Consider the following 25,963-nt stretch of genomic DNA (forward strand, 5'->3'; position numbering starts at 1 on the left):
ACTGGAAGACTCGCTGTTCCCCATCTTGTATGAAGTGTGTGTGTGGTGTGTGGTGTGCTGAGGTGTATAGCTCTGTGTCTGTGTCTTCTCTGTGTGCTCCTGCTGCTGCTATTTGAGACACTTTTTGAAACAAAACAAATAAAAGAATCCCGCCTGAATTTTTGAAGGTAATGAAAACAGTAACTCGTGGTGGTTGTTATCTCCTCCAGAGGCCAATAGGAACACACGCAGTGAGGGGAAGGGCTTGGCACTTGGCACACGTGCGCACAGTGGCTGCCAAGCTGCCAGTGGTGGAAAGTAACTAAGTGCATGTACTCAAGTATACTGTACTTAAGTACCATTTTGAGGTACTTTTACTTTACTTGTGTATTTCCAATTTTTTCAATACTTGTGCTTCTACTCCACCACATCTTTAGAGGCAAATATTGTACTTTTTACTCCACTGCAATTATTTGACAACTTTAGTTAGTAGTTAGGCTACTTTGTAGCCTAGATTTTGGATTATTATTACAAAACATACATTAACCACTTCAGCCCTATAGCTATACATTTCGGCCATTTGAAAATAGCCAATTTTAAAGTTCACAATGTGACCCAATGTGAGCTTGTAGATCTGCTATTTTCAAAAGATTTTTATAAAAGTTTTACATTTGAAAACTTGTGAAATGGGACATTATGCATAATGAGTAGGCTACTTTCTACTTTTGGTAGGCCTTTAAGTACATTTTGATACCTTTTGTACTTTTACTCAAGTACATTTTTAATTCCGGACTTTTACTTGTAACTGAGTATTTCTACATTGCAGTATTGATACTTTTACTTAAGTAAAACATTTGAGTATTTTTTCCACCACTGTGCAGTGGCTGCCAAGCTGCCGCTCTTATCACCTTACACTTTGAACACCGACATGACATTGGATAGCAGCCATATGGTGGAAGAATTGAAGTAGGCTACTCACATTTTGTACTTTTGTAAAAGTAGCAATACCACAATGCTGCAGAAATACTCCTTTACAAGTAATAGTAGCCTACCAGTACTCAAAATGTACTTGAGTAAAAGTACAAAAGAATTGGCATCAAAATGTATACTTGAGTACTAAAAATAAAAGTACTCATTGCACAATGTCCCATTTCACAAGTTTCCAAATGTATAAAATCCTTTGAAAACCTCTAAAAGCTCACAACAAACACGTTGCAAAGAGATGCTTTGTGTGCTTGTAGATCGGCTATTATCAAATAGCCAAAGCAGGCCTATGCCTGAAGTGGTTAATGTAGGTTTTACAAAGTAACTAGTAACTCAAGTTTTCAAATAATTGTAGTGGAGTAAAAAGTACACTGTTTGCCTCTGATATGTAATGCAGTAAGACAGTAAAAGTATTGAAACTGGAAATACTCCAGCAAAGTAAAAAATACCTCAAAAGTATAAGTACAGAGAGTACTTGAGTACATGTACTTAGTTACTTTCCACCACTGATAGCAACCACAGCAACGGTCCCATAGCCCAGTATAACAGTGGTCGGTCCCATAGCCCAGTGGAATAGTCTAGTGAAGTCGGTTGAGGGACGGTTGAACTGAACTCACATAGCAGACATTCTCAAAGATGTCACTGTGACTTTGAGAATGTCTGCAATGTGAGTGACTGTGACTGTGACTCACAGACTAGGGTAGGTATCTTATAAAAAATAAAAGCAGACTTCTGTTATTATTAACTCAACAGAATAGTCTTCAACGTTTTTCAGACCAAGGACAAGAAAACAAGTATGTGGATACATACTTCCTTATTGACTTACCTCCCTCCCCCCATGTCCATGAAATATATGTGGCCTATGTGGAGATAAAGTGGCCTACAGTATGCAATAGCCTATTCCTAGATCTTATGGGGTGGTATGACCGTTTATATTTAGGTACCTTTAAGGTGGAGTTAATGGAAAAACCCATATAGTGTGTCTCGGCATAGAAATACAATATTAGCATTAGCCTATATACAGTGCATTTATTACACACTGAGTTTATACACAGGGCCCACTCATTAATATGCCAGAAATAATCATGACATTATTTTATCCACATGACATGACATCAGAGTCAACAACTTTTAGACTGGATTTTGACAGAAACTTGTGACTTCAGTATACTTTTTTGGTTTAGTTTTTTCTACCAAAGTTAACATGTGAATACCATGCCCCAAAGCCATTCAGCCAGACATTATAGCTGATCAACTTTATACAAGTATTGCAGTTTTATCACCCATATTTAATTTAAGTTAGAGGTACTATGGACACAGAGCCATGGGCAAATGTTACAACGCATTACATCTTACTGCATTTTAAAAGTGCAGTAAGTGATATATTTTTGTTGTTGTTGTTAAAATAAGTGTTAAATTGCTCTATAGTCTGATAGCAATCATTGTCATATAGAGTGTTTGTTCTGTAACAGGGGTCTCCCAGTCTCTCCAGCTCTTTAGTAAACAGAAAGGGCATTTTCAGGTCAGGATACCAATTTCATCCAGTCAGGAGAGAGAACTTATACAAGATAGAGGATAAACAAATGAAACTGGAAGTGATAACAAAAAGAAATGAGCAGACAAAATAGAAACTGGAACACTATAACACTGAAGCTGATAATGTAGGCCTATTCTCTTCTGATTGGAGGAAATTGTCAATCCACATGAAAAAGTATGTTCTCTTTATGAAAGAGCTGGAGAGAGGGCCGGGAGACCCCAGCTACTGAACAAAAAAAGCAATGATTACTATCACAATAGAGCTTTAACATTTTCCACCGAGAACGCTTTGGTTTAACCACTTTAATAGACTAAATAGTTGAACAATTAGGTTTTTCCCCCCAAGTCATTATAACCAAATCAATAAGCTAAATGGTTTGCATTTGACTCTAAATAAAGATGGGTTGTTCAACAGGCACATGATAGGACTAATTGACATTAGTGGTTGTAAATCAGACTGAGCCGCTCAGTAGCACTGTTTGTTTGTTTGTTTCTGTGTGTTTGGCATGCTCAGCACTGTTCATTTACATTGGACTCCAGTGATTTATTCCAATATTTATATTGGATCAACCCAGAGAAAAGCTAACGCTTTAATCATAATAACTAGGAAAGGCAGAACTAAAGTTCCACTTGATGCACTTATAATTACATTTACTTGAGTAAAGTGTCCTATACTTTACCTGAGTTGGCCTTAAGCCCTATTTGTATTTTTGGGATACTTTCACTCCAATACATTTAAGAAAGACAGATATTGTAGGCTACTTTTGACTCCACTAGGGCTATATTTCTAGAAAGGGAAAAAAAAGTAGGCCTACTGTATGAATTAACCACTTACTACCTAAAAAGGCAATTGCAGTTATCTTTGTATCCTCCAGGGGGTGCTCACAGACAATTATTGTAATGGATGCACACATTCATCCCTGCTGAGAGTCTTTCACACAAAAGCAGCAAAAGTAGCAGATCTGAAGCTCACAACTCCTTGCAAATAATGCGACACGTGAGAGTGTAGATTGGCTGTTTGTGTTATTTTTGAAAAAGGAAAGAAAAGTGTCGAAAGTAGTTTGTCTGTGCCTGGGTTCTATAAATATTGAAACCAATGAAAGGTATTAATAAGAGCTTGTGACTAAATAATAACTACATTGGACTCCTCGTCCCTTCTCTATGACACCCCATGGTGTAAGGATGGGACAAGGGCCCCTGTTTTTTCAATGACAAATTTCATTCATTTCCTCTTCTTAAAAAAAAAATAATATATATAATACATGAAAAAAGTCATTGAGAAAAAAGAAAAAAAACACGCTCACGCATTAGAAGGGCATTTAGTCCCCAGAACTGTTTTAGAGTGAAATACCCCTTTAACTCCCCATGCCCAAAACACATTCCCCAACAAACAACTAAATAACACAATAACAGAACAATAGACGTGTGTGTGTGTGTGTGTGTGTGTGTGTGTGTGTGTGTATGTGTGTGTGTGTGTGTGTGTGTGGGACGCTACAATATTTAGGCTAATTTGCTTAGCTATGAACTCCTATATTAACCTAACTATGCACAATACAAACATTTGTCTGTCTGTCTGTCTGTCCGTCTGTTTGTCTGTCTGTCTGCCTGCCTGCCTGTCTCTCACACATACAAAGAAACAAACACATCTGTATGTCTGTCTGCCTGTCTGTCTGTCTGTCTGTCTGTCTGTCTGTCTGTCTGTCTGTCTGTCTGTCTGTCTGTCTGTCTGTCTGTCTGCCTGCCTGCCTGCCTCTCACACCTCCATACATATAAAACAAACAACAAACACATCTGTCTGTCTGTCTGTCTGTCTGTCTGTCTGTCTGTCTGGGGAGCTTTAGATTTACGATGGCTGGTGTTTTTGTTTAGGGTGTGACATCATCTGGCCGTAGAGAAGGTTCAGGATAGGAGAGCAGGATGCCAGACATTCCTAGAATATTCCACACAGGATCTCATTCCTGCCTGGGAACACGACCCACTACCTCCACTGAGTGGAAAAATACAGCCTTTGTTCACTGGCCCTCCTTCCATTAGGCCTCATCTGGGCTATAGTGTGTCGGTGGATGTGTGTGAATTGAGGTTATGCTGTTTCTTCCCTAAAAGACCACTCTTTTTGTGAATTGGTGTGCTGCCTTACAATGGAACAGAAAGTTCTGCTGTGTGTGTTATAAGCACGGCCGACAGTGGTGTAAGGTGTTTATATTTTATTTACGTATGTAATACCACAAAGTTGAAATAGTCTCTTACAAGTACATTTTCCTACATTTGAAATTATATTTGCGTATAAGTAGGCTACAAAAGATGAGCCATCAAAATATTCATGTTAACTTGATTGATGTTGCAGCAAAATGTGGGGCTGATTTTTTGGTGCTGCTGGGTAGGCTATGAATAACTGATCAGTTGATGTTTTGTCTGAATAATTTAAATCTTCAAAGTAAAGGCCAATACGTCAAGTAGGCATTAACTACAAAATGATGTAATTCTTGAATGATGAACTTCAGATGGGTCTACCAGAACTTGCACATTGAGTGTGATTGGTCAGATGTTCAAGGTGGGTGTGATTTATTTAGTTTTGTGTTCAACTGCATGGAAAAAGTACAAAATGTCTTCACTTAAAGTAAAAGTATCTGCAATTTAGAAACACGTAGTAAATCAGTAATCAAAATTAAAGTAAAAGTACAAAGGTTTTGGCATCAAAATATACTTAAAGTATCAAAAGTATTGATTATGCAGAATGTCCCATTTCATAAGGTATCATAATGTATAAAATGTATCGAAAATCTTTTGAAAATACAGATCTACAATTTCCCAACACGTCGCGATGCGACGCATTGTGAGCTTATAGATCGGCTATTTTCAAATAGCCAAAGTTTAAATAGGGCTGAAGTGGTTAAATCTACAAAGTAACTAGTAACTAAAGTTTTCAAATAATTGCAGTGGAGTAAAAACTACAATATCTGCCTCTGAGATGTAGTGGAGTAGAAGTAAAAGTATAGAAAATTGGAAGTAAAATTACCTCAACATTGTACTTAAGTACAGTACTTGAGTAAATGTACTTGTTACTTTGCACCATTGGCCAGCAGCGAAGGTTTTGAAGAGAAGTTGGCTGAGGAGAAGTACTAGTCTCACGAGCCAATGTCCAGACCAGGTGGGCTGAAATCCCTCTCCTAATAGTGACCATGCATAAACAGCAACAAATAGCAAAACCTCCGCATCTCTGTGACAGATTTCCTACCGTGTGTCGGAGGGATATCCAGGTCTTAACTAGTAACTGCTGTCAAATAATTGTGGTGGAGTAAAAAAGTAGAAGTATAAAGTATCAATACTCAAGTGAAGTACTTCAAAATGTGACTTAATTAAGTACAGTACTTGAGTAAATATACTTGGTTAATTTCCACAACCGAACACCAATAATGTAGTAGTATCCATTACTGTACTAACAACAATTTGACTGAGTTTACCATGTGATAATTCTTGTCATGTGTGCTCTCTCACGACAAAGTTGAAAGCCAGAAGTTGAACATGCACATGTAGGTTGGTTTATTTGCCCTCCAGCCTCACAACAACTACAGTCCTTTCATCTGAAACGGTGGAACCAACTCCAAAGCCACCTTGAATAATTAGAATTTCACAGCTCCCCGAAGAGATGCCCTGCACTGTGTGATAGATCTGGCTTCAGAGCACACCTTTAAACCACTTAGGCTCTATTTTATACGTGTAAAGAAAAAAAAGCCTGAAACTAAACTAGTGGAGTTCGAAGGTGGAAAGTTCTGCCCTCAAACATTCTCTGGAGTACAAACGCTGGCTCTGTTTTTCTCATTTCCACCATGAGGAACATGATGAGAAATAATCGCAAAAGGAATCATTGTCCCAGTTTTCGCAAACTCTTATAGTCTGTGACCAATTGTCTTTAGATGTGAGACTTGATGTCCTTGAAATGTCTTTCAAAAGTTCAAATGTCTTGTAGTGTATTTGTTTTATGATGGTGTCACGTGTCAAAAACAGCATACCGTATCTACAAGCTTCCGTGTTGCATTGCAACGTGTTGTGAGCTTGTAGATTGCAATTTTTTTTACTTGTTCTCAGAAAATAGGAATGCCTGATTGAAGTGGAACACTTAAACCCTATACTACTTTGTTGACTGGAGTCCCCCAGTGCTCTATACTTGGTCCACTCCTTTTCCCCCTTTACACTAAAATCTCTTAACCGAAAATAGACGATCTACAATCCCACAAAGTGTTGCGTCGAGTAGCAAAAATTCGACAGAGTACAGCACTGCTAGAGTTCAAGTGGTAGATTTTACGTTCACTTCCCTCGCGGCTTTACATTCCAGACAGGGTGGTTAGGGAAGGAAAGCCCACTTGTACCGGCTCATACGTAATGTCCTGACATTCCAACGGAGCCATACAGGAGACTGGGAGACGGTGTGTTATCACAGCACACATCTCTGCGCTCATATCAGCATCCTGTCACGCCATCATCACACAGAGCTGCTTATCTGGATGCAACCTGTGCTCTAGTGACGACAGCGCTTCAATGGACGCACACATAGGTGCTTAATTATGTGCGCGCTCCTGGGTGCTAAACCCGAATCAAGCCCCCCCCCCCCCCACAAAAAAAAGGCCAAGTCCCCATGAAGACAAAGCCGCATACATTTGCATGCCTATGGGCGTGAATGGACAGGTTGTCTGAGCCAATGGGCGAGCTACTGTAATGTAAATCGCGACGGCGGCATGAGGTGGGTGCTAGGCATTTCTCCTAGGTGCCCAGGCGATGAGGAATCCGCAGGATCTGCGCCCCTGGACACACAGATACTCAACCATCAAGAAGGGTGGCGCTCGGGTTTGGTTTCGAATCCACCCTGGTGCATCCGGCTTTGGCGGGCGTCTATACGAACACAATTGGCCCGTGTTCGGGGGAGGGAAGCCGGACGGGAGGGTGATATTGGTCATTGCATGTATTCCTACGGGCTGGGGCGGGAGGAATCAATTGGCATAACAGCTAAATTGGGGAGAAAAAGAGGGTCAAAATAATTGTCTACTCTACTAAATAAAATATAAAAGGAGGGGAAAAAAGGGTTTAATTTGTCAATTGCTTATACACGTACAAGCTGTGAAATGTTGGTGGGACCAGTTCCACAGAACTGCTGACATAACAACACAACACACAACATAACTACCAGGTAACACAGTAATACAAAATAATAATAAACTAGAAAAGTGCGCTCCTCGAAGCGCAGATCATCGCCAGGCCAGGTGCCTAACCAGGGCCCGCAAAGTTTGGATGGCAGTCATAGCCAATTGGAATGGAACCTGTCAAATCTGACTGATACATCTTGATCACATGACTCCACAGATAATATGTACCCATTTGTGTGAGTAGTAGCCAAAAGTGTGTTTTGAAGATAACACAAAATAGCTGAAAATGTAGTCTGGCACAAATGGCCATAATCGTCATAATCCAAGGAATCCATGGATGAAAAGATTTTGATTGTACGACGGACAGTTCAAGAGATATAGGCCAAAACGTGAAGCGAGCTGTTGAGGCCGATTTGAAAGGATTGGTGTGGAGGTTCTTCCTTGGCCTACTGGCAGTGTCTGTGCAAATCGGACAATCGGCAGTCATGATTTTGTGTTTTGATAGAGAGAGAGAGCAGGTTTAAGAAGTTGTCAGAGGTGACAGCTGTCAGTATCACAGTTGTCACCTCCCATCTAACAGGTAAGTCGTGACAATCAATTTTGGAAGGGCATCTGAAAAAGAAGATACATCATGATCATGTGACCACAGTTGTAGCTCCTCGCACAACATTGATGACACAGGTCGGGTTCTTTATGAACGGGCATTTATTGCTTCAGGCATTCTCCTCATCCCTCAGTCATGCCGTGAGAACTATATGTTCACACACAAAATAATAAACAATAATCAATAACTTGCACAGTACATACATAGACCAAAGCATAATACAAGACATGTAGAAATGCACAGGTTTAGAGTGTCCATCAAACACAACAGCAACATCAAAGCTACATCTAAAAATAGAATACCTCGTTGGCCGCTTGTTGTGGAAAAGAGGTTCTTTGTTCTTGAGTTGCTTAAAGTCCTTAGAAAGTCCTTTTGACCGTCTGTCCTTCGTTTCAGACGTCTTTAGTAACTTTAGCAGCGCGATATAACATACACTGCAAGTTTACAGAGCTTAGTCAACCAGGTTTGTTTGCACCACCTGTCAGTAATGACATGCAATCATGCGTCAATCAATAATGGTCCGGTGTGCTACTGACAGACAGGGAACTTTGTTCCGCCCCAGAACTTTTAATCACATTATGTTTTTACATTTTTAACTTTACACGAAATCAATTATGACCCAAAACATTTATTTATATCATGAAATTAGGAATTATACCTTATGAACTTAATGACCATTCATTTTCTGTATTTAGCAATTGTAGTATTTTTATAGTTTGCATTTTAATAGCAGCACTTACAACAGTCATGATATGTACCGATTTGCATACGTTTTGAACTAAATCTGTAGTAGTAGCACAAAGTGTGTTTCGAATAAAACGGAAAATGGCCGAAATTCTTGTCAGTCGAAAATGGGCGTGGGAAGTTGCGTCATGATCCAAGGAATATATATATATATATTTCGATTGTATGTCCTACGTATGAAGAGTTATGGGCCAAAACGCAAATTGGCCTGTTATAGCGCCACCATCAGGCCGATTTGAAACATTTGGGCAGAGGATCTTCCTTGGCCTACTGGGAGTATGCGTGCACAGTTTCACGTGTATTGGTCCAACGGCGCCGCAGATGAGCTTTTCACAGACGCGCACACGGACGGACAGACTCACAGGGGTGAAAACATAATCCTCCACCTTCTGCCGTTCCGGCAAGGATAACTAGAAAAGTGAAATCCAAATCCCGCCACTGCCTACCCAGGGCTGTGTTGCCACCAGGACGTCAATTTGAAACATTTTGGGTGGCAGATATTCTTTGGCCTACAGGGAGTGTGTGTGCCCCCACTAACCCCCCCTAACCTCCAACCCACTGAATCTCACTACAACAACATCCTTCTTCCGCACGTCCACATCAGTGTTAATTTCCTCGACTAAAACTATGACGAGTTCGTCGACCACCCTTTTTCACTGACAAAACTAAATTAAAAACTAAGCTATGTGTCCGGGTAGCTCAGTCGGTAGAGCTCTCGCCTTTGGACCACAAGGTGGGTTCGATCCTGGGCACCGCCAACTCAGCGTATGAGTAGCACGACTTGGGTGTGGCAAGTCGTGCCGCAAGTACTGGGAGCTGATGTTAGGTGTGGCGCTCCACCTCAGCAAAGTAACGGGGACAAACTCCAGAATTATCGGCTGATACCGACAATAAGCCTCTCCCTGACCTACTTACTTAAAACTATGTCAACACAAAAAAAAACTAGACAAACACAAGCTAAAGTTATTTTATCAGCTAAGCTGGTGTGTGATGAACTTGAAATACAACGCAAGTTAAAGAAACCACCATGACCTGTTCTGATTAGATAAGCGAATTACCCTGAGTTGCTTATCTTAGTTCGTAAAAAAGATTGATTGTCATAAAAGATTGATTAACACACTGATTTTGGTTTTTACTTTCATAGCTGAATGAGTTAAAGTTTCACTGTCCTCAAATTTAAACAAAAATGTACTAAAAAGAAGAATGCATGTTTGAGAATAATTTTAAAACAATGCATTACACTTTAACTAAACCTGTTACATTTTAGTTGACTAAATCAACTGTAGATTTTCTGTTGACTAAAATCTTAATCTAAAACTAGACTAAAACCAAAACATTTCAGATCACTAAAATATGACAAAAACCGAATGGAATGGAATTATTCAAAAGACTATGACTAAAACTAAATCAAAATTTGCTGCCAAAATGAACACTGATCCAAATATGTTGTCCTCTGTGCTCCACATGTAGGAACCATGCCTGATGGGTTCACAGAGGACATGTTGTGAAGCGATGATGTCAGGATGGCGTGCGCGGGGCGATGGGGCCGATCTGGCCAGAGAATGAGTGTGTGTGTTCTCTGTTCACTGACCTCATTTATGACTTAATTTAATCTGTTTATTGTAGCTTTAAAATGTGATGTCATGTTGTAGCTGATAACACTTAATGTTGTTGTTTTCTTCTCTCCTCTTTTTGACCGTGTGTGTGTGTGTGTGTGTGTGTGTGTGTGTGTGTGTGTGTGTGTGTGTGTGTGTGTGTGTGTGTGTGTGTGTGTGTGTGTGTGTGTGTGTGTGTGTGTGTGTGTGTGTGTCTGTGCGTGTGTGTGCGCGCGCGCGTGATAGAGAGAGAGAGAGCAGGTTTAAGAAGTTGTCAGAAGTGACAGCTGTCAGTATCACAGTTGTCATCTCCCATCTGACAGGTTAGTCGTGACAATCAACTTTGTCTTCAATGACCTCACTGTGTGCACATCCCATTCCAATACACATACTAAGTACACTGTGGATAATTGGGTGGATTGATGATACTTAAAAGAGTGATTCTCAACATGGGGGGTCCATGTCCTAATCTGCATATCAAACTGCGGGGTCCTTGAAATTGAGGCTTGAAAGACAGGTTGAGAATCACTGTTTTAAATAACACCAACCATCAATCCAGCCAGTTTGTCAACAGTGTAATTAGGCTTGTATGTGTATTGGAATGTGATGTGCGCACAGTGAGGTCACTGAAGACAAATGTTGATTGTCACGACTTACCTGTCAGATTACTGGGAGGTGACAACGACTATGATACTGACAGCTGTCACCTCTGACAACTTCTTAAACCTGCTCTCACACACACACACACACGCTCGCGTGTGTGCGCGCGCACACACACACACACACACACACACACACACACACACACACACACACACACACACACACACACACACACACACACACACACACACACACACACACACACACACACACACACACACACACACACACACACACACAGGGGCCGAAAACATAATCTTTCCTTTGGCCTAGCAAAGATAAAAAAGCCCCCCCCCCCACCCGACGTGTCAGTGTACGGCTCAAAATGGAAGGTCTATGAGTATTGTGACCTGTGTCTGTGGTGTAAGAAGGGTTTATTTATGCCTCTTCCTGTCATAGACAGGCATCAGTGTCTGATACATTAGCCAGTCATTGTTCCCTAAGTATGGAGGTCATTAAAATGACTTTGAGCTTGAGTCAGATCCCAGGTTGGATGACGGAACAGCCAATTAAGTGCAACTGAAGCTGTCAGATAACATTGTGCTGGAAGTGTGTTGCAGCTGTGAATTTAGACGGAGGGATAAAGATCAGCTCTACTTTAACGTCCCGTAGGGACACTAGTTCGAGATCAGTGGTTCCAAAACGTTTTAGCTCGAGATCCAAAAGAGTCTCTCCCTGGGACCAACTAGTGAAAATAGCACATTTACAAGCTTTTAGAGCAGTTATTTTCACTACTTGTTACACGTTTATTTTCGCTATGTATAGAATGTCTATGAAAATTTTTTTAATGCATGAAATGCTGTTGAATAAATGTTTGACATTTCTTTTTAATTTCTGACACAAATGGGTCTCGACCTATTGTTTGGGAAACACTGTAATCTAGATGATGCACAATAGAGGGCAAGACAATACACATCAGCATATCAGATACATTTTTACCCAATACAATTAGCGTCCTTTAAAAAGTAGGTCGGTTTAGGTTGACCCACTGGCTGTCTATAGAAAGGAATGACCTCATTGCGGTCGTTGGTTGCCGTGAGCCAAGGCTATCAGTCTCATCTTAACACACACAGTCTCGTCCTGCTAGTCTTGACATTGTCTCACACTCACACAGATTGTGTCACACACACGCAGATTGTCACACACACACTTGAAATCTCAGTGCCCCCGTGTCCCTGACCTGGCAATTCACTGAGGGCTTTTTTTCTCCCCCTCTATACCCTTGTCTGATCATAAAAGACCACTAACTACTCTCTCTCAGACACACACACACGCACCCACGCATGCACACATACACACGCACGCACGCACGCACGCACACACACACACACACACACACACACACACACACACACACACACACACACACACACACACACACACACACAACCCCCCCCATACACACACACACAGACACACGCGCGCACGCACACGCACGCACGCACGCACACAGTGCTGTCATCATAAATCCTAACAACAGGAAGTCTCAAGGCACAAAGAGGAGTGTGTTGGGTGTTAGTGGGTGGGGTGTGGGGTGTGTGTGTGTGTGTGTGTGTGCGTGTTTGTTTGTGTGTTTGGGGGAGGGGGAGGGGGAGGGGGAGGTGGGGGGGTGCGCATATGTCACCAAACTCACAGCTTGCCTGAGTCTGCTGCTGCTGCTGGCAATGAATGGACCCATGGTCCATCATGTGACTGTCTCTGCTTGGTGTTTTTCTTTTGAGAGATAAACATTGACCTTTTAGGAACATGGTCAGTTGTTATGTAACAAAACAAATACTACATTTATATATCAGACAGAGCACATCTTCCCGTCTGTGTGACCCCCTGGGGGTAAATCTAATATTTGTGTTTACCTTTTAGCAATGTCACTTCTGTTTTTTTTCACCCCCGAAACGGTCATGGCTTCAGTGCTGAGGAGACCATTGTTTTGTATAGTGAATCAATGAGGGCCTTTGGGAGGGAGTTTCATCATCATCATCATCATCATCATCATCATCATCATCATCACATAGAACAGCTATTTCCTTTTTCATTTCAAGGACCCCCAGTTTGATATCGTTGCTGTCGGGAAGAAACCTCTTATCTCCATATTTTTGGTGTTTTTTCGTAAATTAATGCCCTACTACTACCTGATCATACTACAGCGTCACACAAAAGCATCAAAAGTAGCAGATCTACAAGCTCGAAACGCGGCGCAGAGCGACGTGTTTTGAGTTTTGGACATATTATGAGGTTTCCACCCGACAGAGACGATATACATTTAATGCAGATCAAACTGGGGGCCTAATGCGTTGCATTAGGTCACAGACACCCATTTCATTGCATACCAACACAAAGAGAAGTCCAACGCACTTAAGCCAGTTAAAGGTAGAAGGGCTCGGTGCTCAACAGGGACAACTTGAATAAGAAAAAAAACACCTGGGCACTTCAGAAGAGACTACCCAAATAAAATACAGGAGCACTCGACTGGGTCTGCACTTTTTTTGGAGGGGTGACTGACTGAGTCAAACAGGCTGTCTAACCCTAACCCAGTCGAGGGCTCCAACATTATGTTTGCGTAGTCTCTTCTGAAGTGCCCAGGACAGGCATTTTTCTTCGTACCCATTTGATACCGTTTGTTGTCTCTGGGACTCCCAATCTACACCATAAACTCTGCAGTGTTTATTTAACTCTGAGAGTGCAACGAATGTAACCTCTCAGAGTTTACAGACACGTAATGGTCCATATGGACCCCTGGTGGTCCCCCGGACCCTGCGTTGAGAACCTGCGACATCGAGGAACCAGTTTCTCACACATCGCCGAGGGTCACAGGACTCACAGCCAATGTTTGGCTAATTTGCAAACCCCCAAACTTTTATTTATTTTCCCTTTCAAGGTCTGTCTCCTCCTAAACGTCCCCACCTCCCATTGGACGCACGGTCACAAACAGGCTGGCGTTTTGACGGAGCGCTGAAGGTTGAATGCTCTCTTTAGACTATCACACTTTTTTTCCCAAACGCCTTGCAGCTGCCCCTCCATTGTCACCCGGGGAGGGAGGGCTCTCCTTCGCCCCATTTCTTTACTCTCCTCCTGCTGTTGCCCTGGCCTCGCTCTGTGTGAGTTCACACACAGAAGGAGGGAGTGTGGTCCTCACAATGGCAGACGTAATGACATCATGGCTCCGACAAAAACAACAATCCCCGGTCACATTCTCATATGGAGAGGAGGCTGGGGATGGGATTCCATCGCATGCGGAGCCAGAGATGCTCTCACTGAAAAGGAACCGCTCCGACAACAAGGCAAGCGCCTTGGTCGTTTGTTCACATGCAAATCCAGCATTTGTCTTCCTTTTTAGCCCTAAATGCAACTTCAGGGCAGGGGCAGTGGTGTAAGAAGAAGTACACCAGATGTCTTTTACTTAAGTAATTGTATCAATATAACACAATATAAAAATACTTTGTTAAAAAGTAAAAGTATTTCACCTGAGTAAAAGTATTGGCATAAAATATACTTGCAGTTCAGAAAAAAAGTATTCACATTTCAATTTTTTTTCACAATTTGTACAAAAATACAACTGCAACGCAAAGTATAAAATAAGGCTAGGTTTTGTAATTACTAGTAAGCAACTAAAGCTTTCAAATAGTTGTAATGGAGTAAAAAGTACAATATTTGCTTCTGAGATGAAGTGGAGTAAAAGTTTAAATAAAATAAATGGGAAAAGCACAAAGTTTTCCACCACTGAGCAGGGGCCTAGGGGGGTATTTACTATTGTATTTATATTATAAACACTGTGATTTGAGATTAATTTTCTTCTCACTCTCATGCAGGGACCCAAACTCTTGCCATGTTCAATGTATCTCTATTCTGCTGATGGTTATTGTCACAGTCACAGACTTTGCCTGTCTTCTTGTCCAGGTCTTATATTTCTATGTGCTATGTTTGTAGCCTGGGACCAGACGAATATGCCAAAAAAAAATTGCCCTCTGCGATTATAGTCTGGCTACGTGAGGCTTCTATGTTTGTGTTCTAGTTTTCATAGTTCCATGTTCATGTTCATTCCCAGATGTACCTAATTTGTAATTAGCCCTCATGTATATTAGACTTGTTCCCCAGATGATGATGGGTCATTGTTTAGTGTTTTTTCTGTTCACCTGTATTAAAACACCCAATCATGGGTTTTGATCACTACCTGCCTTGCGGTCCTGCGTTTGGGTTCTCACCACACCAGTAATTTGCAGTTATGACAACTGAAAACTATTATTCTATTTTTTATGTGAATGGCTACACTATGTGATTTTTTTTAAAGAATAATAATATAGTAGCTTTATACTACATTACTGTTGAAGTCTCTTCTTTTATTGGCCTGGACTTTTATTTGTACATTTGATTTGACTTTGCCTCCCTGTTCTTTTAATCTGTGTTCCTTTCTTCCCTCTTTTCTCCCTATTCTAACTCTTACTGTAACAACAATGTTGAGAGCTCACACACAAATAATTTCACATTACACCTGTTGTCGTGATATTCTTATTTGGAGTGTAATTTACTGAATATACTACATTTATGGATATATCTATTTTATGAAATCTATACACTGCAACAATGTACATGTAGACAGTGTATTACTGCCAGCCCCCTCTTATAGCATTTGAGCAACACACGAATCGGAAGACAAGCGAGTACAAAAGTCAAATGGGATTTATTCAGTGGTATCAAAAACAGCATTAAAACATTCATATGCAAAAAATAGATATGATAAAGAAATATATTAATTTAGTTCAATAAATATGTCAAAAAACAGTCTGAGGATTCTGTGGCCCCCATTTTAGTGCTTTCGGGGGTTCTGTCTTCATCCCAGAACTGCAATACACAGTACAGAAACATGAGGTATTTGAAGGTTGCTTTCCCCAATGCGTCAGGATCGTCAAGGAGTTCGTTAAGATGCTTTGAAAGGCAGTTTACTGCGTGTGTGATTCCACTTTGATAGTGAAAACAAAACAAAAGTCTGCCAGGCAGACACAAGTGAAAGAGTTGGGTACATTCATTGTTCATCAAATGGAGAAGTTTGAGGGGTTATTTCCATGTCTGCGTCTAAGTTTTGGCAATTAAAAAAAATGTTATGCTTCCTTTGGCCAGCTTAGAAAGCAAATTTGAAAATATCAGTCACAATTCCTGAGATGACGGTGAATTAAACTCTAAGGCATCTTCCACAATGTAATTGTAAGTCTTGATTATGATTATCTAAAGCAGAGATACCTTCATTATGTCATCCATGCAAAAAATAAATAATCTTTGAATAAAGACTACTTAAATACTTCTAACTTCCTGATTTAGGAATGACTTTAACCACAGGTCTCTCAGCTGTCTCCCATAACGTCATTAAGGATCGGCTGGGTGGAACTGCGGGCGGCTGTCATTCAACATCCACAAAGGAAGCGGCGTCAACAAACAATACTGCTAAACGGTAGCAACAAAACTCCTCACTCTTGAAATGAAATGACGGGGTCAACCCAGATTGTTCAGATTCGGTCAGCATAGACCAGTGGTTCCCCCAGTTTGGTATGCATATTAGGCCACGGAGTGGACCCCAATAAGAGCGTACGAAATGGAACCAGGTTCCATTTGTACAAGTGTTACAGATCGGTAAGGGTCCATTTGGTTCCTAACTATCAGTCATTTAGCTGGGGACCCCCTGGAACCCCCTCACGGACCCCACTTTGAGAACCACTGGCATAGACAGACCACAAACTTGGCACCATCGCGCTCCCCAAGCAATGCCTCCCCTCATCCCCCCTTTTTTAAGTCCAGTGATACCAGCATCACCACATCAAGTGCTGTGTGTGTGTGTGTGTGTGTGTGTGTGTGTGTGTGTGTGTGTGTGTGTGTGTGTGTGTGTGTGTGTGTGTGTGTGGAAGTGAGGAAGGCACTACAAGTCAGATACAGTGTCTTAGAGCCCAGTGGCTTCATTCAGCAGCTGGGGGAGGTGGTGATGGGGCTGTGGAGGAAGGACAGCTGACCGGCGGACGAGTGCACCGGGATGGACACGGGGAAGTTGAAGACCGTGCCGCTCTTGCCGATGGCGGGGCTGCCCGCCTCCGAGGAGCAGGTGGACGAGGCCAGCACCTGGGACTCGAACTGAAGCAGCTGACCCATGAAGCTGAAGTTGGGGGAGATGATGCTCCGCCGCTGCTTGACGAACTCGAAGGCCTCGTCCAGCTTCACGCGGTTGGTGCGCATGAGGTAGGCCAGGCAAATGGTGGCCGAGCGGGAGATGCCCGCCTGGCAGTGCACGAACACGCGGCCGCCTTTGTTCCGCACCGAGTCTGAAGGGAGGGAGAAGGAAAGAAATGACAGCAACGTTAGTACAAATGTCAAATACAATGTTTCATATAGGTGACACAATGTATCAGAACATATTTGGGCTGGGAAATTAACTGACAATATGGCGTACAAAGATTGCGAAAATAGGTGATCTACAACCGTGTAGATTGGCTATTTTCATGTTATTTTTAATGATCATTCATTAATAGTAATCGAGGATTTTTTTTTTAACAATCATGATGCTGATATGAAGTCATATCAACCCGGCCCTAGTATCAGAACAATTATGTTTAGCAGACAGCTGTCAAAGCCGGGAGGAAGTAACAGGCAAGCAATAACAACCCCCCCGACTTCTCAGTTACTATTCAAATTCAGCGGTGCTACTAGCTAGCGGCTCTGTCTCATTAAGCCACAGGAAGAGCAGTTTAATAGGGGCGACACGGTGGGGGCTCGTGGGAGCTCTGTTCCCCAAGGAGACAAGCTGAATGGACAAAGGTAGGGGGACAGTCCCCCCACTGGGGCTATTGATCTGGGAGGAAGGCCGCCAGGGAGTGTGGAGAAGCTGCCTTTTGTTCCCCCCCAGAACAAAGACTGGCACAGAGGGGGCCATTCAAGGCACCGCCAGCCAGTGGCCCCCCAGTAGTTTGGGGGCCACAGGCTTTCGATTCAACATTAAGGGGGGTGGCGATGATGTAACTGCTATTGTTGGGGATCAGATAGCCAGCTGGTCAGTTTTTGGAGGGAACTTTTAAAATGTAAAGTCACTGCATCAGGGAGTGAAGGAAGGGGGGTTTATCTTATTCAACAGCCACAGTTACAACAGCTGTGGTCAGAAATTGCGCCGTTTTGGCAGTTGAGAGCTGTGGAGGCTTGCAGGGACTTGAGTAGAGTGACCATATTTTTAAAAGCCTAAAATGGGACCATAATCACTTAAATCCGATTTCACAAATATCAAAAATAGCAGATCTACAAGCTTGGAAAAAGCTTGTATATTGGCAATTTCTCTGACTTTTTTTTTCACTAGGTGGAAAAAAAACTAGGTAGGACTATTTTGGTGGAGAATGTTGAAAACCGGGACATTTTAGAGATATTGGTCGGGACTCGGGACGAACCCGGCCAAACCGGGACGTCTGGTTACTCTAGTCTTAAGTTGAGAGCTGTGGAGGCGTGAGGGGGACTTGACAGTGACACTCACCGATAAACTCGATGGCCTCGTTGAACCAGGAGCTGATGTCGGCCTTGTGGTTGTCCTCCACGGGGATGCTCTTGTAGACGAAGGCGTCTTCGAAGTGGTTGGGACAGTTGGCGGAGACGTTGATCAGGGCCGTGATGCCCAGCATGTCCAGCATGTCTTTTCTGGAGGCGTGGTAAGCGCTGCCGAGGTACAGGAAGGGTAAAATCTCCACCGGGCCTCCCTGGAAAACACAAACAAATCAAATACTAATCAGTCACACAATAAGCTTCATTTTTCACAAAAGCAAAGAAAAAATACTCTGCTCTTGCTCTACTAAGTCACTGCGGCAGGGGACCATGAGACCATGACAAATGGTCTCTTACGGATCTGTTACTCTGAGAGTGTACAAATGGAACCAAATGGGCCCGGACTGGGGTCCCAGAGATTTTTTTAAAAATGGTATCAAATGGGGGTAAATAAACATACCTGGTCGTATAGAGGCGTACTGCACGGACTACAGCCGGCGGTATCAGGGTGGCTGGCACTCAGGGGTAAATTCAGTCCTTGTGGGGGTGACGGTTTGGTGCACAGCTCAGGATACTCTGACGAGAAGGTGTCAAAGCCACCTAAACGAAGAAACAGACGTCACGGTCAGATTAGAAGACAGTCGCACATATATTGCATTTTAAGTAAATACCTCGGCCTAAAAAAAAAAGAGTGACAAGTGTTGAGCATGAGCGGGTCTATTTTGGCAGTGTTTACTCCAGGGTTTGGCGTCACAGCTGGTGTGTGGTGACAGCTGTAAGCCACATTTGTTGTCCTTCGGTTGTTAGGATACAGACTATTACTAGGCCTACAGAATATTAATATATAGCAATGGTTCTCAAAGTGGGGTCTGGGGACCCCTGGCAGGTATTAGTGATAGTCAGGAATGGACCCTTACAGGTCTGTAATTCTTGAGAGCTTACAAATGGAATTAAAATGGACCCTTATGTAACTCTTGGGAGTTATGGGGGTCCTTGGCATAATGCAGTGGTTCTCAAAGTGGGGTCCAGGGAACTTCAGGGTTCCAAATGGACCCTTACAGGTCTTCCAACTCTGAGAGTGTACAAATGGCACCAAATGCCTTATGGCTTATGGGTCCATTTGAACACTCTCTCAGAGTTATGGAGGGTCCTTGAAATGTAAAAAGCTTGAGAACCACTGCCTAATGCATAGGCTACTACCAAAGGGTAATTCAAATAAATAAATAAAACATTTGAGAACCCCTGACAATGTGACCTCTCTCTTTCTCTCTGTGATATTATTGTTATTTGTTATGCTATGTTGATGAATGTCATACATAGGACCTCAATGTTAACAAGTCCCCAAGACTTTTTTGTGTTATTCTTTTAGCCATAAAACGTGCCGTTTACATTTCTGACTAATGAAGTATTCAACCAATCAACAGTGGTGGAAGTACTCATGTATTACTTAAGTAAAAGTAGCAATACCACAATGTAGAAATACTCTGTTACAAGTAAAAGGCCTGTGTTCAAAATGTTACTTGAGTAAAAGTACAAAAGTATTGGAATCAAAATATAGTTGAAGTAGCTCTGGTCCATAGCGTTAGAAGGAGTTCTCCTTCTAACGCTATGGACCAGAGCTATAGTTGAAGTACCAAAAGTAAAAATACTAAAATGTTTGAAAATAAAAGTAAAAAAAACACCTCAAAATTGTACTTAAGAACAGTACTTGAGTAATGTACTTAAGTTACTTTACACCACTTGCAATCAAGTCAACTTCGCTTCTCTTACCTTTGAGAAAGAAGACGGCGGCGCCTCTGGCGTCTCTCCGCAGGGCGGCGACGGCCAGCATCAGCGTCCCGTCCTTCTTCGCCTGGCCCAGCTCCAGGCTCCGGTCGTCCAGGAACACCACGTAGTTGTACTCCCCGGACAGCAGCCGGCCGCGCGTCTCCTCGTTGGGCACGATGTGCTCCAGCCCCAGCCCTCCCCGGGCCCTGCGGCGCACGATGGTGCTGAAGCGCACGTTGCTGGAGCCGGGGATGTGCGACGAGTTGAAGCTGAAGAAGGAGCGGCAGTCGAGCACCAGGCACTGCTGGTCGCTGTCCTCTTCGAGGAAGCCGCGGAGGGACGAGCAGTCGATGGCCGGGATCATGACCTCCATTATGACCATAGTAGTGGCGTTAGGACGGCGGGGTGATGATGACAGTATTAGATCCAAGTGCATCAAAGTTGGGTGACAGCGAGATCAGAGCTTTTATAGTTGTTCTACTTTGATGATCTTTCAAAGTAGAAAATAATGATAATAAATGTTTCGGGATGAAGTGGATTCTTTTGTTCTGGTTTAGATTTCAAGCTGGTATAAGGTCCCAAACAAACCTCTTGGTTAGGCTAATTAAAAAATGAAAATAAAAACCTAAAAAGTCAGTAAATGCGTCCCAAAACGATCCTCCTTCTTCTCTTGTATCCGATTGTTATTGATCTTTCCACAATGTTGACTTTATTTTCTAGCCTACTGTAGTTGTTCAGACTAGAGATCGTTTGTGCTTTTCCTCTAACCACACACAGCTCTTTGTAGAGCCTTTTATACAAACTCCTTGTGAATGAGAGGGCACTCGCGTCATAGCCCCGCCCCTCCTGGCACCCTTCCAGCGCCTCGGGGACGCGCCGATACTATGCACGCGCGCCTATAGAGCGTCGCAGTTCGCAGTTCCCGCCCACTTTTTTGGGTGCCGGAAGAAAAAACTCAATGCATTTTTCCATTGACATTTCCAAAAATATTTATATCTATTAATTTAAGCCTCGAATCAAGCCATCATGAGAGGACATGAATCATGACCATAAAACGTTTTTTTCTGTGATTTTTTTGTATTTTATATTTAATTATATGATATACTATATTTAATAAATACCCTTTGTTTTGCCGTTTTCAAAAAAAAAAATCACAGAAAAAAACGTTTTATGGTCATGATTCATGTCCTCTCATGATGGCTTGATTCGAGGCTTAAATTAATAGATATAAATATTTTTGGAAATGTCAATGGAAAAATGCATTGAGTTTTTTCTTCCGGCACCCAAAAAAGTGGGCGGGAACTGCGAACTGCGACGCTCTATACGTCATTGTGTGTGCCCGCCGTTGAGCCAAGGCACTCAGCCAAGAGCAGACAGCCGTTTGATATCAAGATTGGTATCTATCGACAAAATCCCAATGGATCCAGGCTAGGCCACTAAACAAAGCCTAAATCACATAAAAATAACGTTTGATTGATTGATTGATTGAACACTTTAACAGTTTGCCCAGAAAAGCACAGAGGTACAGTTTCAATGAAAACTTATATGAAACTGTTATATAAGAGAATGCTAAAAAGATAAAAACCCAAGAAAGCACTATATGGCTTGTTTCCATTGGGGTCCTGTGTATTCAATTCATTGAAACATTTAAAGACAAACAATAATAAGTGGTTTGTGCGAATTGAACGCCAAAAGCATGTTCTATACAAGGGTTCCCAAACTTTTCAGGCCTGAATAAAGATAATCAAATTTGAACTGAGGACCCCCGCCCTGACAAGCACTTGGAATTGTAGGAGTTGAGGCATTACATTTAGTTTGACTCTGTTCCAAAATAGCCGAACTACAAGCTATTGTAGATCATAGCTTGAGCTTGTAGATCGGCTATCTTCAGAAACTTTGCCTCTTTCTTAGGTATAATATTTGACAATTTGGCCGATGTTTGACAATTTTTTGTATAGTTTGTTGGTTACTTTTGACGCAGTAATGTTCTTTTTATTAGTGTATTTTCCTTTTAATTTTAGAGGGATTAAAAAGGTCTTAAAAGTCATTAAATTGTCTCTTTAGAAATGTGCAGATACCCTGTATACACATACTGTATATTGGTTTGTTAACTGTTGAGTGAGAAAACAATGTTGCACATTAAGCTAATCTTCTGGGGACCCCCTAAATCATTTGGGGACCCCCCTGGATCCCGATCCCCAGTTTGGGAACCATTGTTCTATAGCCTACTGTGGCCTACAGATAACAATAAACAGTATACTATAACTATGCCTAGATGTAAAATAAACAACAATAATATGAAACAACAACAAGAACACATGCCAGAGTTATTAATATTTTAATTGTAGCATTAATAATTCATGTACTTGATTCTTGAGTCTGAGTTTTTCTTAATTGAAGTCCTTGTTATGTACCAAGTCCATTATTATGACTAGCCTATTATCAATCTCCACTGTTTATGTGAAAAATACCAGTGTCAACAGATAAGGAATTTGGCAAATTTTCCATGATGTTATTGTTGTTAATTAGATTTATATGTTGGCCTCTTCAGCTGAGAGTTGACAAATAACAAGATAATAAGTCAATATCTGCCACAGGGGCCATAAACGTTTATTCTTTGTTTTTATTGGTCGGAGGTACATAGTGTTCAATGCCCCGAGAGCACAAGCTGACCATAAAAGTTAATCACTGTATAGAAATCTGAAGTCCAGTAAATTTCCACATGCTGGAAAACCAAAACAGCAGCTTTACAGGAAGACCAGCAGCAGATGGGGGATCTCACCAGAAAACATGTTATCTGTTGCCTCGCCTTGACTATCTGTCTGTGTACCGCGGTTCACCACCAAATTAATAAGCTGTCAATAGGTAAACACGATTACTGTCGCTTTGGGAAACCCATGCGTGTGGTTGGTTGGCTTGCTGACTCACAACATGCACCATACTGCTGTGTCACAATTAGGAAGCAATGTAGTCATTCTATATGGGACAGCTCAGGCCTGCTGCTGACGAGAAGATGAGCGTTTCATAAAACCACAACACATACCAGTCAGAACGGTTTTTGTTTTGAAATGTGAGATTATTATGAGCATGAGAAAATCACGCACAGAAGTGTTGCAATACTTCCATGTTCAGACCTTTTCAACTGTTGCCACACAACAGTACAACGTCATCTCTCAAATTATCTTCACAGGGATATCTTAAAATATCTTCAATTTCAGCCTTTTTCAAGATTAGCTGTTGTGAGCTCAGCTATTTTCGATTAGCCACAGTATAAAATAGAGGCTCGAGTGGTTAAAGTATGTGTACTTTTAAATCTACAAAGTAACTAGTAACTAAAGCTGTCAAATAATTGTAATGGAATACAAATTACAATATTTGCCTCTGAGATGAAGTGGAGAAGAGGTATAAAGGAAATAGAAGTAAGTAAAGTAAAATAGCCTCAGAATTGTACTTGAGCAGTGCTTAGTGACTTTCCACTACTGTGCGAAGATGATCTGTATGGTCAGGGTGTACTGTACAGCACAGAGGGCATGACGTCACTGTCATGTTACTGTAACTTGAGTAAAGGCCCTCAAAACAGTTCTATCTGGAGTTGTACAATGTTTTCATTCTTGCGGTTGAGAAAGAGGGAGGGATGGTGAAAGAGAAAGAGAGCGTGAGACATAGAGGGAGGGTGGGAGTGGGAACCAACAGAGGGGAAGGAACTAAAGCAATCGCAGCAGCGTGCAAAAACTCTCTAGCTGGTCTAAAGCTCACACTGCTGTACGATGAGTCAACTACGAGACACGTCATGATGGCTGGAATGTTACACACTGCAAGAGAGAAAGACAGAGAACAGAACGGGGGGTCAAACAATTTGGGGAGGCTTTGAAAACATTCTGTACCCAAACATTGTGTCCTCATACTGTAATGCTGTGTTTTCCCCCACTGAAGGCGATGAATGACTTACACGGTCACCAGGTTAAGGATGCAAATTGAGTCTAGTAATACTGTCCAGAAGTGGGACAAGTGAAACTAAAACCTTTTACACCTAAAGGCAGAACAGACAGTGCAAACACCAGATCAGCTCCCACTTGACTCCAACTAATTGTTTTCATCACTGCTAGGAAGTGTATATACGTGTCAAGTTGTTTTGACGCGTTTGAAAGTGTTGAGGTTTTGTCACTCTCTGAGCGTTGATATAGACTCTTTAAATTGTTAAACTTTTACACAAGTCGAGAATGTTACACACTGCTAGAGAGACAGACAGAGAACAGAACGGGGGGTCAAACTATTTGGGGAGGCTCTGAAAACATTCTGTACCCAAACATTATGTCTCACACTGTAATGTTGTGTTTTCCCCCACTGAAGGCGATGACTGACTTACAAAGTCACCAGGTTAAAGACTGAGTAAGAACATTTTGTCTGGTAATACTGTAGTACTGTAATACCAAAAGTGGGGCAAGTGAAACTAAAACCTTTTACACCTAAAGTCAGAACAGACAGTGCAAACGCCAGCAGCATTGGATCAGCTCTCACTGACTCCCACTAATTGTTTTCACCACTGTTAGGAAGTGTATATGTGTCAAGTTGTTTTAACACGTCTGAAAGATTTAACACTCTCTGAGAGTTGATATAGACTCTTTAAATTGTTCAACTTTTACACAAGTCTTATACTGTTTCTCAACACTGATGTTTAGTATTAGAAGTATATGCGTTTTTAGATGTAAGATTTGTTTTTTAATTTAACACGATCTTAACACAGTTTGAACACAACATTGATCCAGGATCTAAACCATGATTACATTTTACATTTTAACATAGCGGCACACAACCTTTCAGGTGTATTTTCCTTTTTAGTCCCCTTTAGCATGCCCCCATGTAAGTTCTTGTAAAGAGGCTGGAGCCTTTGTGGATCTGTAGCATAATGGGAATTTACTAATGTATTCTAAATGTTTTTCAAACTACTCTCTTTTCCCCCCTGTACAATTTTTCTCACTATTCAATCATTAACGTTGCATTTTGTCATTACTGACAATTATTATAAACATAAAGGCCTCAACCCTCAAGTGTTGGGAACAGCTTGTCAGATTTATTCATGAACTTCTATCAGGCTGTTTAACATGCTATAATGGGAAACAGTACATTCTCTTCAGATTTATGATATTATCCATCAGTGCAATTGTCCTCACAAGACTCTGTTGTTCCTGTGTGAACATGTTTAGGCCTGCAAATAAAACTGCTGTCACTACTGTTTTTGATTCCCATCATTTTAGAGCGTAATTAGCCGTGGCTCTCGTCCAGAAAGGGAAGTGAAACGATGGATGACATTGAGGTATTTCCTCAACCATGTCTCTGTTGTCATTTGCAGTCATTTGAGTCTGTTTACTGTCACTATCATCACCATTGACAACCCCTGAATACGCACAGGGGGAAACCACACAGCTGATCCTGTCCTCACACATGCAACAAAACTT

At 41.8% G+C, this 25,963-nt stretch overlaps 2 protein-coding genes across 3 annotated transcripts in view; both read right to left on the reverse strand.

The window, feature by feature from the left end:
* Positions 1-25,963, reverse strand: part of flt4 (fms related receptor tyrosine kinase 4) — a 281,476-nt gene that overhangs the window by 53,651 nt on the left and 201,862 nt on the right. The gene's annotated exons all lie outside the window — the stretch shown is intronic.
* dusp1 (dual specificity phosphatase 1) lies at positions 15,900-21,260 on the reverse strand. The gene is made up of 4 exons (XM_080416382.1): positions 20,511-21,260; positions 19,201-19,340; positions 18,736-18,955; positions 15,900-17,542 (listed from the first exon to the last, which is right to left on the reverse strand). Exons 1-4 carry the CDS (start codon positions 20,941-20,943, stop codon positions 17,187-17,189), a joined length of 1,149 nt encoding a protein of 382 aa, XP_080272508.1. The 5' UTR covers positions 20,944-21,260; the 3' UTR covers positions 15,900-17,186.

Source organism: Gymnoscopelus braueri, assembly GCF_963280865.1.
Source record: "Gymnoscopelus braueri genome assembly, chromosome: 20".
In the NCBI taxonomy this organism is placed as follows: Eukaryota; Metazoa; Chordata; class Actinopteri; order Myctophiformes; family Myctophidae; genus Gymnoscopelus; species Gymnoscopelus braueri.

Excerpts from the sequence above, each read along its gene's own strand:
- dusp1 (XM_080416382.1), bottom strand. The coding sequence starts at position 20,943 with ATGCACTTGGATCTAATACTGTCATCATCACCCCGCCGTCCTAACGCC. Across the intron at positions 18,956-19,200 it reads GTACGCCTCTATACGACCAG|GGAGGCCCGGTGGAGATTTT; the intron begins GTATGTTTATTT and ends TGTGTTTTCCAG. Across the intron at positions 17,543-18,735 it reads CGAGGCCATCGAGTTTATCG|ACTCGGTGCGGAACAAAGGC; the intron begins GTGAGTGTCACT and ends CCCTCCCTTCAG.